The sequence below is a fragment of the Trachypithecus francoisi genome, unplaced genomic scaffold, assembly GCF_009764315.1.
Source record: "Trachypithecus francoisi isolate TF-2019V2 unplaced genomic scaffold, Tfra_2.0 Contig00131, whole genome shotgun sequence".
Taxonomy (NCBI): domain Eukaryota; kingdom Metazoa; phylum Chordata; class Mammalia; order Primates; family Cercopithecidae; genus Trachypithecus; species Trachypithecus francoisi.
The window spans coordinates 234,776-248,372 of NW_022680483.1; the positions used below are offsets into that span (position 1 = coordinate 234,776).

Below are 13,597 nucleotides of genomic sequence, written 5' to 3' on the forward strand. Positions count from 1 at the left end.
AGACTTTGCTGAAGTTGCTTATCAGCTAAAGGAGATTTTGGGCTGAGACAATGGGGTTTTCTAAATATGCAGTCATGTCATCTGCAAACAGGGACAATTTGACTTCCTCTTTTCCTAATTGAACACCCTTTATTTCTTTGTCTGACCTGATTGCCCTGGCCAGAACTTCCAACACTGTGTTGAATTGGAGTGGTGAGAGAGGGCATCCCTGTCTTGTGCCAGTTTTCAAAGGGAATCCTTCCAGTTTTTGCCAATTCAGTATGATATTGGCTATGGATTTGTCATAAATAGCTCTTACTATTTTGAGATACATTCCATCAGTACCAAATGTATTGAGAGTTTTTATCATGAAGAGCTGTTGAATTTTGTCAAAGGCCTTTTCTGCATCTATTAAGATATCATGTGGTTTTTGTCTTTGGTTCTGTTTATATGCTGGATTACGTTTATTGATTTGCATATTTTTTTCTTTTTTGTTTTTTGTGTTTTGAGACGGAGTCTCGCTCTGTCGCCCAGGCTGGAGTGCAGTGGCTGGATCTCAGCTCACTGTGAGCTCCGCCTCCTGGTTTACGCCATTCTCCTGCCTCAGCCTCCTGAGTAGCTGGGACTACAGACGCCCGCCACCTTGCCCAGTATTTTTTGTATTTTTTAGTAGAGACGGGGTTTCACTGTGTTAGCCAGGATGGTCTCAATCTCCTGACCTCGTGATTCGCCCATCTTGGCCTCCCAAAGTCCTGGGATTACAGGCTTGAGCCACCACACCTAGCTGATTTGCATACGTTGAACCAGCCTTGCATGCCAGGGGTGAAGCCCACTTGATCATGTTGCATAAGCTTTTTGATGTGCTGCTGGATTCATTTTGCCAGTATTTTATTGAGGATGTTTGCATCGATGTTCATCAGGGATATTGGTCTAAAATTCACTTCTTTTGTGCGTCTCAGCCAGGCTTTTATATCAGGATGATGTTGGCCTCATAAAATGAGTTGGGGAGGATTCCTTCTTTTTCTGTTGATTGGAATAATTTCAGAAGGAATGGTACCAGCTCATTCTTGTACCTCTGGTAGAATTCGGCTGTGAATCCGTCTGGTCCTGGACTTTTTTTTGGTTGGGAGGCTATTAATTATTACCTCAATTTCAGAACCTGTTACTGGTCTATTTAGGTATTCAACTTCTTCCTGGTTTAGTCTTGGGAGAGTGTATGTGTCCAGGAATTTATCCATGTCTTCTAGGTTTTCTAGTTGATTTACGTAGAGGTGTTTATAGTATTCTCCAGTGGTAGTTTGTATTTCCGTGGGGTTAGTGGTGATATCCCCTTTATCATTTTTTATTACATGGACTTGATTCTTCTCTCTTTTCTTTATTAGTCTTGTGGTCTATCAATTTCGTTGATCTTTTAAAAAACCTAGCTCCTGGATTCACTGATTTTTTTGAAGGATTTTTTGTGTCTGTCTCTCCTTCAGTTCTGCTCTGACCTAAGTTATTTATTGCCTTCTGTTAGCTTTTGAATGTGTTTGCTCTTGTTTCTCTAGTTCTTTTAATTATGATGTTAGTGTGTCAATTTTAGATCTTTCCTGCTTTCTCCTGTGGACATTTAGTGCTATAAATTTCCCTTTACACACTGCTTTAAATGTGTCCCAGAGATTCTGGTGTGTTGTATCTTTGTACTCATTGGTTTCAAAGAACATCTTTATTTCTGCCTTCATTTCGTTATGTACCCAGTAGTCATTCAGGAGCACGTTGTTCAGTTTCCATGTAGTTGAGCGGTTTTGATTGAGTTTCTTAATCCTGAGTTCTAGTTTGATTGCACTGTGGTCTGAGAGACAGTTTGTTATAATTTCTGTTCTTTTACATTTGCTGAGGAGTGCTTTACTTCCAACTATGTGGTCAATTTTAGAATAAGTGCAATGTGGTACTGAGAAGAATACGTATTCTGTAGATTTGGAGTGGAGAGTTCTGTAGATGTCTATTAGGTCTGCTTGGTGCAAAGTTGAGTTCAATTCCTGAATATCCTTGTTAACTTTCTGTCTCATTAATCTGTCTGATGTTGACAGTGGAGTGTTAAGTTCTCCTATTATTAGTGTGTGAGAGTTTAAGTCTCTTTGTAAGTCTCCAAGGACTTGCTTTATGAATCTAGGTGCTCTTGTATTTGGTGCATATATATTTAGGAAAGTTAGCTCTTCTTGTTGAATTGATCCCTTTACCATTATGTAATGGCCTTCTCTGTCTCTTTTGATCTTTGTTGGTTTAAAGTCTGTTTTGTCAGAGACTGGGATTGCAACACCAGCCTTTTTTTTTTTTTTCCTTTTGCTTGATAGATCTTCCTCCATCCCTTTATTTTTAGCCTATGTATGCCTGTGCATATGAGATGGGTCTCCTGTATACAGCAAATTGATGGGTCTTGACTCTTTATCCAGTTTGCCTGTCTGTGTCTTTTAATTGGAGCACTTAGCCCATTTACATTTAAGGTTAATGTTGTTATGTGTGAATTTGATCCTGTCATTATGATGTTTCCTGGTTATTTTGCTCATTAGTTGATGCAGTTTCTTCCTAGCATCGATGGTCTTTACATTTTGGTGTGTTTTTGCAGTGACTGATACCAGTTGTTTCTTTCCATATTTAGTGCTTCCTTTAGGAGCTCTTGTAGGACAGGCCTGGTGGTGACAAAATCTCTCAGCATTTGCTTGTATGTAAAGGACTGTATTTCTCCTTCACTTATGAAACTTAGTTTGGCTGGGTGTGAATTTCTGAGTTAAAAATCCTTTCCATAAGAGTGTTGAATATTGGCCCCCAATCTCTTCTGGCTTGTAGAGTTTCTGCCGAGAGATCCACTGTTAGTCTGATGGGGCTTCCGTTTGTAGTTAACCCAACCTTTCTCTCTGGCTGCCTGTAACATTCTTTTTCCTTCATTTCAACTTTGTTGAATCTGATAATTATGTGTCTTGGAGTTGTTTTTCTCGAGGAGTATCTTTGTAGTGTTCCATTTCCTGAATTTGAATGTTGGCCTGCCTTGCTAAGTTGGGGAAGTTTTCCTGGATAATCTCCTGCAGTGTGTTTTCCAACTTGGTTCCATTCTCCCTGTCATTTTCAGGTACACCAGTCAGACGTAGATTTGGTCTTTTCATATAGTCCCATATTTCTTGGAGGCTTTATTCATTTCTTTTTACTCTTTCTTCTCTAAACTTCTCTTCTCGCTTCATTTCATTCATTTGATCTTCAATCACTGTTACCCTTTCTTCCAGTTGATCGAGTCAGTTACTGAAACTTGTGCATTTGTCACATAGTTCTCGTGTCATGGTTTTCATCTCTGTCAGGTCGTTTAAGGACTTTTCTCCATTGGTTATTCTAGTTAACCATTTATCAAATCTTTTTCAAGGTTTTTAGTTTCTTTGTTCTGGCTTTTAATTCCTCCTTTAGCTCAGAGACGTTTGATCGTCTAAAGTCTTCTGTCAGCTCATCAAAATCATTCTCTGTGCAGCTTTGTTCCATTGCTGGTGAGGAGCTGTCTACCTTTGGAGGGCGAGATGTGCTCTGATTTTTTGATTTTCCAGCTTTTCTGTACTGCCTTTTCCCCATCTTTGTGGTTTTATCTGTCTTTGGTCTTTGATGATGGTGACGTACTGATGGGGTTTTGGTGTGGATGGCCTTTCTATTTGTTAGTTTTCTTTCTAACAGTCCGGACCCTCAGCTGCAGGTCTGTTGGCGTTTACTCGAGGTCCACTCCAGACCCTGTTTGCCTGAGTATCAGCAGCGGATGCTGCAGAAGGGTGAATATTGCTGAACAGCAAATGTTGCTGTCTGATTGTTCCTCTGGAAGCTTTGTTTCATAGGTGTACCCAGCCAGTGAGGTGTGAAGTGTCAATCTGCCTCTAGTGCGGGATGTCTCCCAGTTAGGCTACACAGGGTTCAGGGACCCACTTGAGCAGACAGTCTGTCCGTTCTCGAATCTCAAACTCCATGCTGAGAGAACCACTACTCTCTTCAAAGCTGTCAGACAGGGACATTTACATCTGCAGAGGTTTCTGCTGCCCTTTGTTTGGCTATGCCCTATCCCCAGAGGTGGAGTCTACAGAGGCAGGCAGGCCTCCTTGAGCTGCAGTGGGCTCCACCCAATTCGAGCTTCCTGGCCGCTTTGTTTACCTACTCAAGCCTCAGCAATGGTGGGTGCCCCTCACCCAGCCTCCCTGCCGCCTTGAGGTTAGGTCTCAAACTGCTGTGCTAGCAATGAGCGAGGCTCCATGGGTGTGAGACCCTCCGAGTCAGGTGCGGGATATGATCTCCTGGTGTGCCGTTTGCTAAGACCCTTGGTAAAGCACAGTGTTAGGGTGGGAGTGACCTGATTTTCCAGGTGCTGTGTGTCACTGTTTCCCTTGGCTTGGAAGGGGAATTCCCTTCCCCATTGCGCTTCCTGGGTGAGGCACTGCCTTGGGCTGTACCCACTATCCAGCACTCTTCAGTGAGATGAACCTGGTACCTCAGTTGGAAATGCAGAAATCACCCATCTTCTGTGTCCCTCATGTTGGGAGTTGGAGGCTGGAGCTGTTCCTATTCAGCCATCTTGGTGTGGATCACTAGGTCTTACAAAGTTTAACTTTCATTTCTGGATATACCAGTTTTTTTCTAAGCACTATGCCCTTGCTATTTTTGTGTGTCAGGTTTTCGATATTAAATATTGACTTGTGAAAATGTATTTCTTACACGTTACTCTATCCTTCCTCTCTAGTCATGTCACAGTTTTTGTTTAAATCTATCTGCATTGTTCACATTTTTAAGACAATTTGAAAATACTACAATCTCCTAAGTTACTCACACCTAATTATACTAGATTTTAATATTGCCCTTATCATTTGATTGGTTTTTTTGGTGTTAATTACTATATTTTCTCATATTCCTTCCAGTAACTTCCTAAAACAGTTGTTCATGTGGTCAAATGTGTTATATCATGTTTTCTTGGAGCATTTCATCTTCCTGCTCCCTTGTGCTTTGTTTTCTTTGACACAGCTATCATTCTGGAACTTAAGCATATAGCTTTTCCTTTGGTGGTCTTTTTGTTCTCCTTGGTCTTACATCTTTCTTGAGTCAGTCTTCATGTTGCTGAAGCACACCCTCCTAAAAATTGATACATGGAAGTTAAGATTTTTTTGTTAGGACATTACTTTTATGAACAGCTAAACTCTCCCACATGCAATAGTTTATTATTTGGTTGTTTTGTTTTTTCTATTTTTTTACTTGGAGTAGGTTGAACATAGAGTTGAAAGTAGAACATTGGCAGTTTCATAGCAATATTGGTTGCTGGGAGGACTGAGCCTGTTGTGTCTTAACTTTCTCTCTAGAAGCTTTGTTTTTAACTCTTTAATTCTGAAATCTAATGATGAAATGCCTTGGAATGCTAGTTTTATTTTGATTTTTTTGTTTATTGTGTGTACCAAGGAATCAATAGATCTTGTTAGTTGAAAGAGTAGTTTCTTTAGCTGTGAAAAATTGCTGTTTTTGTATAAATAGCATCTGATTTTAACTTACTGTCATTAAATGGCTTGTATTTCTTGGCCTACAAATGCACCAGTTTTCCAGCTCCAAAACTAAATTGGCCATTTACCTGATCACTGATTGTTTTAGTGTAAAATGTTACATAGAAGATAAAATATGGGCTCTCTTAACATATAAATAAAATCTACCATAGGTATATGTCTATAGATGTGCCTTGGAGATACTGTGGTTTCCGTTACCAGACCACTACAATAAAGTGTACCTCTAAATAAATCAAGTCGAAGAAGTTTCTTTGTTTCCTTGTGTGCATAAAAGTTATTTTACACTATACTGTAGTCTGTAAAATACTTTTTGTTAAAAAATAGTAACAATCAAGTGAGCCTTCAGCAAATTGTGACTTTTTGCCAGTGAAGGGTCTTGCTTCAACATCAACTGCTGTTAACTGATCAGGGTGATAGTTGCTGAAGCTGGGGACATCTGTGGTGATTTCTTAAAAGGAGACAACAGCGAATTTTTCTGCTATTGACTGTCCTTTCTGGATAGATTTCCCTGTAGCTTGGCATAGTATTTGATAGCATCTGACCCCAAGTAAAACTTATTTCAAAACTTGAGTCAGTCCTCTCAAACTCTGCTCCTGCTTTATCAACTAAGCTGATATATTGTAATATTCTAAATCCTTTGTTGTCATCTCAACAGTATTCATAACAATATCTTTTCCAGGAGTAGATTTCATCTCAAGAAACCACTTTGTTTGCTCAGCTGTATGAAGCAAGTTCATCTCTGTTAAAGTTTTATTGTGAGATTACAGCAATTCGGTCACATCTTCAGGCTTCCCTTCTAATTCTAGTTATCTTGCTATTCCACTTGTGTCTGTAGTTCCCTCACCCACTGAAGTCTCAGAGTCATTCAGCTTCTTCCAAACTCCCGGTAATGTGGTTATATTGACCTGTTCCCATGAATCGTGAATGTTCTTAGTGGCATCGAGAAGGGAAATTCCTTTCCAGAAGGCTTTCAATGTACTTTGCCCAGATTCAACAGGGAATCACTATCTATGGCAGCTGTAGTCATACAAAATGAAATCCTTTTTTTTTTTTTGAGACTGTTTTACTATGTCACCTAGGATGGATTGCAGTGGTACCCTCTTGGCTCACTGCAACCTCCGGCTTTCAGGTTCAAGCGATTGTCCTGCCTTAGCCTCCTGAGTGGCTGGGATTACTGGTGAGTGCCGCCACGTGCAGCTTATTGTATTGTTAGTAGGAATGGGGTTTCACTGTTTTGACCAGGCTGGGTCTTAAGTTCCTGGCCTCAAGTGATCTGCCTGCCTTGGCCTACCAAAGCTCTGGGATAATGGGTGTAAGCTACCATACCAAGCTATTCCTAACTGATAAGGTGAAACTCACAATTACTCCATGGGCTGCATAATGGACCTTGTGTCGGCAAGCAATGAAAACACCATTCATTTTCTTGTACATCTCCTTCAGAGCTCCTGGGTAGCCAGATGCATTGTCAATCAGCAGTAATACTTTCAAAAAAATCTCTTTTTCTGCATGATAGATCTCAACAGTGGGCTTATACTATTCAATAGGCCATCCTGTAAACAGATGTGCTGTCATCCAGGCTTTGCTATTTTGCTTGTAGGCCAGAGATGAAGGAGATTTTGCATAATTCTTAAGGACCCTAGGATTTTCGGGAATGGTAAATAAATAATTGACTTCAAATTAAATTCACCTGTGACATAAGCCCCTAACAACAGAGTAAGCCTGTTTTATAAAGCCTGGAAGCCAGGCATTAACCTCTCCTCTACAGCTAAGAAAGGTCTGGTTGGAGTCCTCTTCTACTACAAGGCTGTTTTATTTGTACTGAAAATCCATTTACTGTAGACACCATTGTCAATTATCTTAGCTCCCTATCCTAGGTAACTTGCTATAGCTTCAGTGTCAGCACTTGGTGCTTCAACTTGTACTTTCATGTTTTAGAGATTGCTTCCTCCCTTAAAGCTCATGAACTAACCTCTGCTAGTTTTGAGCTTTTCTTCTGCAGCTTTCTTTTCTCTCAGCCTTTGTAGAATGGGGAAAGTAAGAGCTTCACTCTGGTTTAGGCTTTGGCTTAATGGACGGCGTGGCTGTTATTGATCTATCCAAACAGCTAAAGCTTTCTTCTTTTCAATAAGGCTGTTTCATTTGCTAATCTTTCCTGTGTGTAGTGGAGCAACATTTCATTTTTTTCAAGAACTTTTCCTTTGCATTCACAGCCTGGCTAACGGGTGTAAGAGATCCAGCTCTCGGCCTGTTTCAGCTTTTGGCTTGCCTTTCTTACTCAGCTTAATCACTAGTTTTTGATTTAAAGTGAGAGATGTGTGACTCTTCCTTTCACTAGAACACTTAGAACATTGTAGGGTTATTAATGGCCTAATTTAAACATTATTGTATATCAGGGATAGGGGGACCCAAGGAAGGAGAGATAGGGAAAGATCAATCAGTGGAGCAGTCAGAGTGCACACAGCATTTATTAAGTTTGCTGTGATATACTGGTGCAGTATCTTGTGCCCCGAAACAATTACAATAGGAACATCAAAGACTGCTGGTTACAGATCACTTAACAGATATGATAATAATGAAAAACTTTGAAATACTATGAGAATTACCAAAATGTGACACAAGACACAAAATGACCACATACTATGGAAAACATAGTGCTGATAGACTTGCTGGATGCAGGATTACCATAAGCCTTCAATTTGTATAAAGCACAGTATCTGCAAAGCATAGTGAAGCAGAGCACAATAAAGCTAGGCTTATCGGTTGGTCTATCTATCTATCTGTATATCGATCCATCCATCTATCTATCTATCTATCTATCTATCTATGAATGAGATCACATCAGTACCTCCTAAAATTTTAGTCCAGTTCCACAGGCTTCTTTTTGTTTCTTTTTTCTTTCCTTATATGAAAGTTTTGTCTCCAGGAGTGAGGAACCTGGCTGAGTATTATTCTTTAATATATTTACTTGATTAATCCTATAGTTACCAATTATTTATCTTCTCCACCAACCTTTTCATTGCCTAATCTCCTCTTCACTTAGCTCAGGCTTCAGTCTCTAATGCCAGGCTGCCATTCAACATGCAATTTAAGCAGAGTACTACTAGAAATAAGAGTGACTGACTATGCATAATTGGATGGCCCAGGTAGATATCTCAGTGTGATTATCTCCTGTTTTTGGAAAATATTAAGTATGCACAAAATGAAAAGAGAAATTGTTGGCTTAACAGCATTGAGATAAAACAGATGAATGAAAGAATATTCTGAAACAGAGCGACTGCCATGTAGGTGGAACATATAAAGCGTCAGCAGCTGATATGAGCTGAGAGCATTGCAAGGATGGGAATAGGTCTTCCCTTTTAATTTCCTAAAGTAGAGCTGAAAGCTTTTACGTATGTAGTACTCAAGCTAATGGCTTTCTGTCTGAAGGTTGTACTTCTATTCTCTGGCTCTTCTTGCTGAGGAGGGCTTCCCATCTACCAAGCTTAGCTTACACATTATACTAACATTATGACCCTCTTTGCCAATTGGATTGGATATGAGCTGATTGGTGTTACAGAAATGTGTTATACAACAAGCAAGCTTATTTTTCCTGTGCAATTACTGAGTTTTGCTTGGTTTCTTCTTTTCTGCATGGTCGCCCTGGTCCACTGAAACTTTTTTTTTCTTCTATTAAAATATAACCAACTTTTGACATTGTAATAGTGTCAAAGTCATCATGAATAATATGGAGTGCTTCCATACACCCTTCCAGATTCTGCACCTGTTTAAACATTGCCACACCTGCTGTTCATTCTTTCTCCATATAATTAATTCTTCTGACATTTGGAGAAGAAGTTACAGATAACCTATGTCCTTTTACCTAACTGTCTCAGTGTGTTTCCTTAGAACAAGAACATTCTCTTATATAACCACAGAAGAATTATCAGTATCAGGAATTATAACACCTTTGATGACATTGACATTATTGAAAAAGACCAGTTTTGTACAATATTTCTCAAACTGGGCTTACATGCCTTGACTGTTACCATCAGCAGGCAATTCACTTTTTAAAAGAAATTGTGGAAAAGTTACCATACAATTTATCATCTTAACCATTTTAAATTGTATAGTTCATTAGTAATGAGTGTTTTCACATTGTTATGCAACCAATCTCCAGAATTTTTTTCTTTTCATGAAGCTGAAACTTGGTATGCACTAAAAACAACTCTTCTATTTCCTCCTGCTCCCCTGCCCTCACGGTCATCATTCTACTTTCTCTTTCTGAGTTTTAATACTCTACGTAGCTCATGTAAGTGAAATAGCACAGTATTTTTCTTTTTGTGACTAGCTTATTTCACGCAGTAATGTCCTCAAAGTTCATCATGTTTTAGCATGTGGCAAAATTGTTGTTTTTAAGGCTGAATAATATAGCACGGTTTGTGTATACTAGATTTTGTTGATCCGCTCATCTGTTGATGGACAGTTAGGTTGTTTTCAACTTTCAACTACTATGAACAATACTTCTTTGAATATTAGTGTACAAGTTTTGTTGGGGGCTTATGTTTGCATTCTCTGGGTTGTATATCTGGGACTCAAATGGCTGGATGACAGTAACTCTATGTTTAACTTATTGGAAACTACTAAGTTTTTCCAAAGTGACTGTACCGCTTTACAATCCTCCCAGTAAGGTTGGAGTGTTACAGTTTCTCCGCGTCTTCACCAATACTACTACTTAAATGATTTTTTAAAAAATATGACTATCCATTCTACTAGTGTTAAAGTGATATGTTAATATGGTTTTGTTTGCATTTCTTTGATGGCTAATGATGCTGAGCAATTTTTCATTTGCTTCCTAGCCATTTATCTTTTTTGAAGAAATGTCTGTTAACATCCTTTGCTCATTTTTAATTGATTATTTGTCATTTTATTATTCAGTTATATGTGGTCAATGCTTGTATTCTCTTTCCATTGTTTGGTTTTGTTTTTTGTTTTTTTTTTTTTCCTCTCTGTCTCCAGTGGATGAGGAGGATATATTGACTTGAAGTCTCTGGATAGGAAATGCTTCCTTCCATATTTTATGTTGGCAGTTAAGGAGTCCTGATTGATCATTAATCAGTCAGTCCAGTTCTAGTTATAAATTACAATATTTGATCTCAGCTTAATTGAGATTTGTGGATATAATTTTTATTTATGTAAATAATACTCCGGCAAATGTGAAACATTAACAGCATGTGAGTTACATTTTATTTTAGTCTGTGTCTTTTTTCTTTTGCAGATAGAACAGCTGTAGAAAAATTACAAGCTGTTTGTTTGGACCATGCAAAAGTTGGAGAAGGCAAACTTAGTCCACCTCTTGACTCTCTTTTCTTTGGTCCTTCTGCCTCCCAAGTTCTGTACCTAACAGAGGTTGGTTTTGCCTTTGCAAAAATACAATTTTTATATTATATGGTAATGTCAAGAACACTGATAAGACTGTAAAGGAAGTTTTTAAAATAGTCAAGAATTTCTTAGCAGTGATGAGAGGAGAAATAGATGTTACTAAGTATTTTTTAAAATCCCTTTTAATATAGTCCCTTTTTTTTTTTATTCCAGGTAGTTTATGCCTTGTTAATGCCTGCTGGTGCACCTCTAACTGATGGGTCCTCTGACTTTCAAGTTCACTTCTTGAAAAGTGGTGGCTTACCCCTTATACTGAGTATGCTAATAAGAAATAACTTCTTGCCAAATACAGATACGGAAACTCGAAGGGGTGTTTATTTAAATGCTCTTAAAATAGCCAAACTGTTGTTAACTGCCATTGGCTATGGCCATGTTCGAGCTGTAGCGGAAGCTTGCCAGCCAGTTGTAGATGGTACAGACCCCATAACACCGGTAATAAATGTTAAGAAACTTTTAAAAATATTTAGTCCTTAATATTTAATCAGTATAAACTCTGTGTCTTTTAAGTAGATGATAGAAATAATTCAACAGATAGCATGTTATCTTAAGGGTTTTTTTCTATTAAGTTGTATTTGTTTTTAAAATGTAAAGATTGACTACTGACTATACTACTTTGAGTGAACTCTCCAGTCTCTTTAAATCTTTTTTACTTTCAGTTGTTTAATGAAAACTTCACCTGAATCTTTTGTTAAATCATACGAGAAAGATACATAAAGACAGTTAATTATAAGGAGAGTATATAATTGCCATGCAGCAAACCTCTCTTGCCACCACGACTATGAATCTCTTTCTGCTTTGCTGTTAGACTTGAACAGCATCACCAGCAGTTCTCAAGAAGTGCTTAGATTGGATGCAGAAGATGAATTCAATTCTAACTAACATTGAGTTCACTTACTTATGTTATAAAGGATGGTTTTACTAATTTGTGTAATAATAATACAGATTATTATGTTTAGGTATGTGTGAGGTGTTAATCAGGGAAATTTGGATAGTGTCTGGATAATCTGTATATTCTAGATTAAGTTTATTTTGAGTATGAGTCATGCTGTCATAATTGACCTAAAATAAAATGTCTGAGATTTGCTTCAAAATAATTCTGGGGTAGTATAATTCTGGGTTTGTTTCTTGGGGAGTTGGTGAAGCAGTTTATACTTTTGTTAATAGTTATTGACGCTAGATAATGGGTATTTGAGGATTTATTATGTTTTCTCTGCTTCTATGTTTTTTTTGAAATGTTTCATCCAAAAAAAAGAAAAAAAGAAGAAGTGGTCTTGTGCATGTCAATTTAGATAATAATTTACAAAGCTCTGTCTCTATCCTGAGTAAGTTTTATTGCTTTATATGTCATGGGCTTCATGCATATTTATATAAAAAGAGATAGGGTTCTTATTATGGTCCTTGTTGTAGGAGTTTAGTGAAATACAAACGATATTTTTTGTTATCTTTTTACACATTTCTTTCTGTGCACATGTTTAAGATATGTGCTACCAGAGAACACAGAGATATATATTAATCTCTAATCATATCCTAGTAAGGAGCTTAAGGAAAATTAGTCCTTAAAATATGTTTAATATACCACTGTCTACAATACGAACAAGAGGGTTACATTTTAAGAAATTGGAAAATGCAAAGAAAATTCTTAGGGGATTTCTCTCAGAGATTTAAAAATTTTTTATACTATTAAGTAAGATTTACTTTTTGCACATTCCACACTTATTATTCCTTAATTACCATAATTACTTTCCATGGACAAGCTTTGAATAGATAATATTTGGTTCTGCTAGTATTAGAGTAAACACTGTTATTTTTGCACTTTGGGGCATTCCTAATCCTTTTTGGAGAGTTATTGTATCAACAGTAATGGTAACAAGACAATTTCAGTGTAAGAACAAGTGACACAAGACCTTGCTGACTTGAAAAACTCTAGTTAGATTAGCAAAATTCAATCTGCAGTTATAAAGCATTTGTGTAACTTTTTATTCAACAAGTAATTGATGTTATGTATCTACTTAATATCTGCTATAAACCAGCTATTGCTACAGATGCAATGTAGACCTCACCTTACATAATTTCTTTCTGCATGCAGATTAATTTATTGGATAATGATGGTCAAAATATACCAAGCTCTTGTATGCCAGTCACTATGCTTTATCTCCATTAATCACAAATATAGCTGTATTTGTTGAGCCTTGGCTATTAGTTTCTATTTTGTAAGTGAAAATTGAGACCTGGAGCCATGAAGTAGCTTGGTCCAAGATGATAACCATAATCTGAGAATTTGTTGTTTTTTTATTGAGATGGAGTCTCTTTTTTTTTTGAGATGGAGTCTCTTTCCGTCACCAGCCTGGAGTGCAGTGACTCCATCTTGGTGCATTGCAAGCTCTGTCCGCCTTTCGGGTTCAAGTGAATCTCCTACCTCAGCCTCCTGAGTAGCTGGGACTACAGGCGTGTGCCACCAAACCCAGCTAATTTTTGTATTTTTACTAGAGATGGGTTTCACCATGTTGGGCAGGCTGGTCTCAAACTCCTGACCTCAGGTGGTTCACCCACCTCGGCCTCACAAAGTGCTGGAATTACAGGCATGAGCCACCGTGTCCAGCCAGCTGAGGTTTTTAATTCAGTGAAGCTGCTGACTTGGCAACTGTATTTTTACCACC

General features: G+C 38.0%; 1 protein-coding gene across 1 annotated transcript in view; it reads left to right on the forward strand.

The window, feature by feature from the left end:
- LOC117062150 (probable ubiquitin carboxyl-terminal hydrolase FAF-Y) overlaps positions 1 to 13,597 on the forward strand; it is a 224,474-nt gene that overhangs the window by 136,186 nt on the left and 74,691 nt on the right. Inside the window, 2 exon segments of the mRNA XM_033175384.1 lie at positions 10,777 to 10,907; positions 11,094 to 11,372. Of these exon segments, the coding sequence (XP_033031275.1) occupies positions 10,777 to 10,907; positions 11,094 to 11,372 (410 nt within the window).